This window comes from Seriola lalandi, unplaced genomic scaffold, assembly GCF_002814215.2.
Source record: "Seriola lalandi dorsalis isolate HSWRI2012SDOR001 ecotype SW California unplaced genomic scaffold, Sedor1 jcf7180002013734, whole genome shotgun sequence".
NCBI lineage: Eukaryota > Metazoa > Chordata > Actinopteri > Carangiformes > Carangidae > Seriola > Seriola lalandi.
In genome coordinates, this window is record NW_019484386.1 from 1 (window position 1) to 637 (window position 637).

At 47.4% G+C, this 637-nt stretch overlaps 1 protein-coding gene across 1 annotated transcript; it reads left to right on the forward strand.

The window, feature by feature from the left end:
• Nucleotides 1–13: 13 nt before the first annotated feature.
• Nucleotides 14–609, forward strand: LOC111644717 (DNA repair endonuclease XPF-like). Its single transcript, XM_023393682.2, has 2 exons — nt 14–218; nt 392–609. Exons 1-2 carry the CDS (start codon nt 90–92, stop codon nt 593–595), a joined length of 333 nt encoding a protein of 110 aa, XP_023249450.1. The 5' UTR covers nt 14–89; the 3' UTR covers nt 596–609.
• Nucleotides 610–637: the final 28 nt, after the last annotated feature.

Sequence of the window (637 nt, forward strand, 5' to 3'; positions counted from 1 at the left end):
CATTCAACAGGTTCCAAGCATCAGTAAACACAGCACTGGAGAGGCATAAGCCAGAGGTGGTGGAGCTCCACGTGTCATTGACGCCAGCTATGAGGGCCATACAGAGCTCCATCCTGGACATCATGAGCGCCTGTCTGAAGGAGCTGAAACGCTACAACCCCACCCTGGAGGCTGAGGACCTCTCACTGGAGAACACACTAGGAAATGCTTTTGAAAAGGTCTGCTACTGTATTAGTGACATGTAACACATAATGCAATGTGAGTAATGTGATTGAAACTGGATCGTAATACTCCTAGTTTGCCGTCTTGCTGTTTCGTTGTGTCGTTAAGTTGTTCTCCTTTGACGTCAAAGAATTTACTGCAAATGGTTGAACTTTATAACTCTATGCAGACCATCCGTCACTACCTGGACCCCCTGTGGCACCAGCTGGGAGCAAAGACCAAGGGCCTGGTCCAGGACCTGAAGGTGCTGAGGGTTCTTCTGCTCTACCTCACCCAGTACGACTGCGTCACCTTCCTCAATCTGCTGGAGTCGCTGCGCTCCAGCCAAAAGATCTTTGGCTCCAATTCTGGTAAACTACAGTACTTTCTTTAAGTAAAAAAACTGTACTTGATGTCCATAATTAATCTTCGTTAT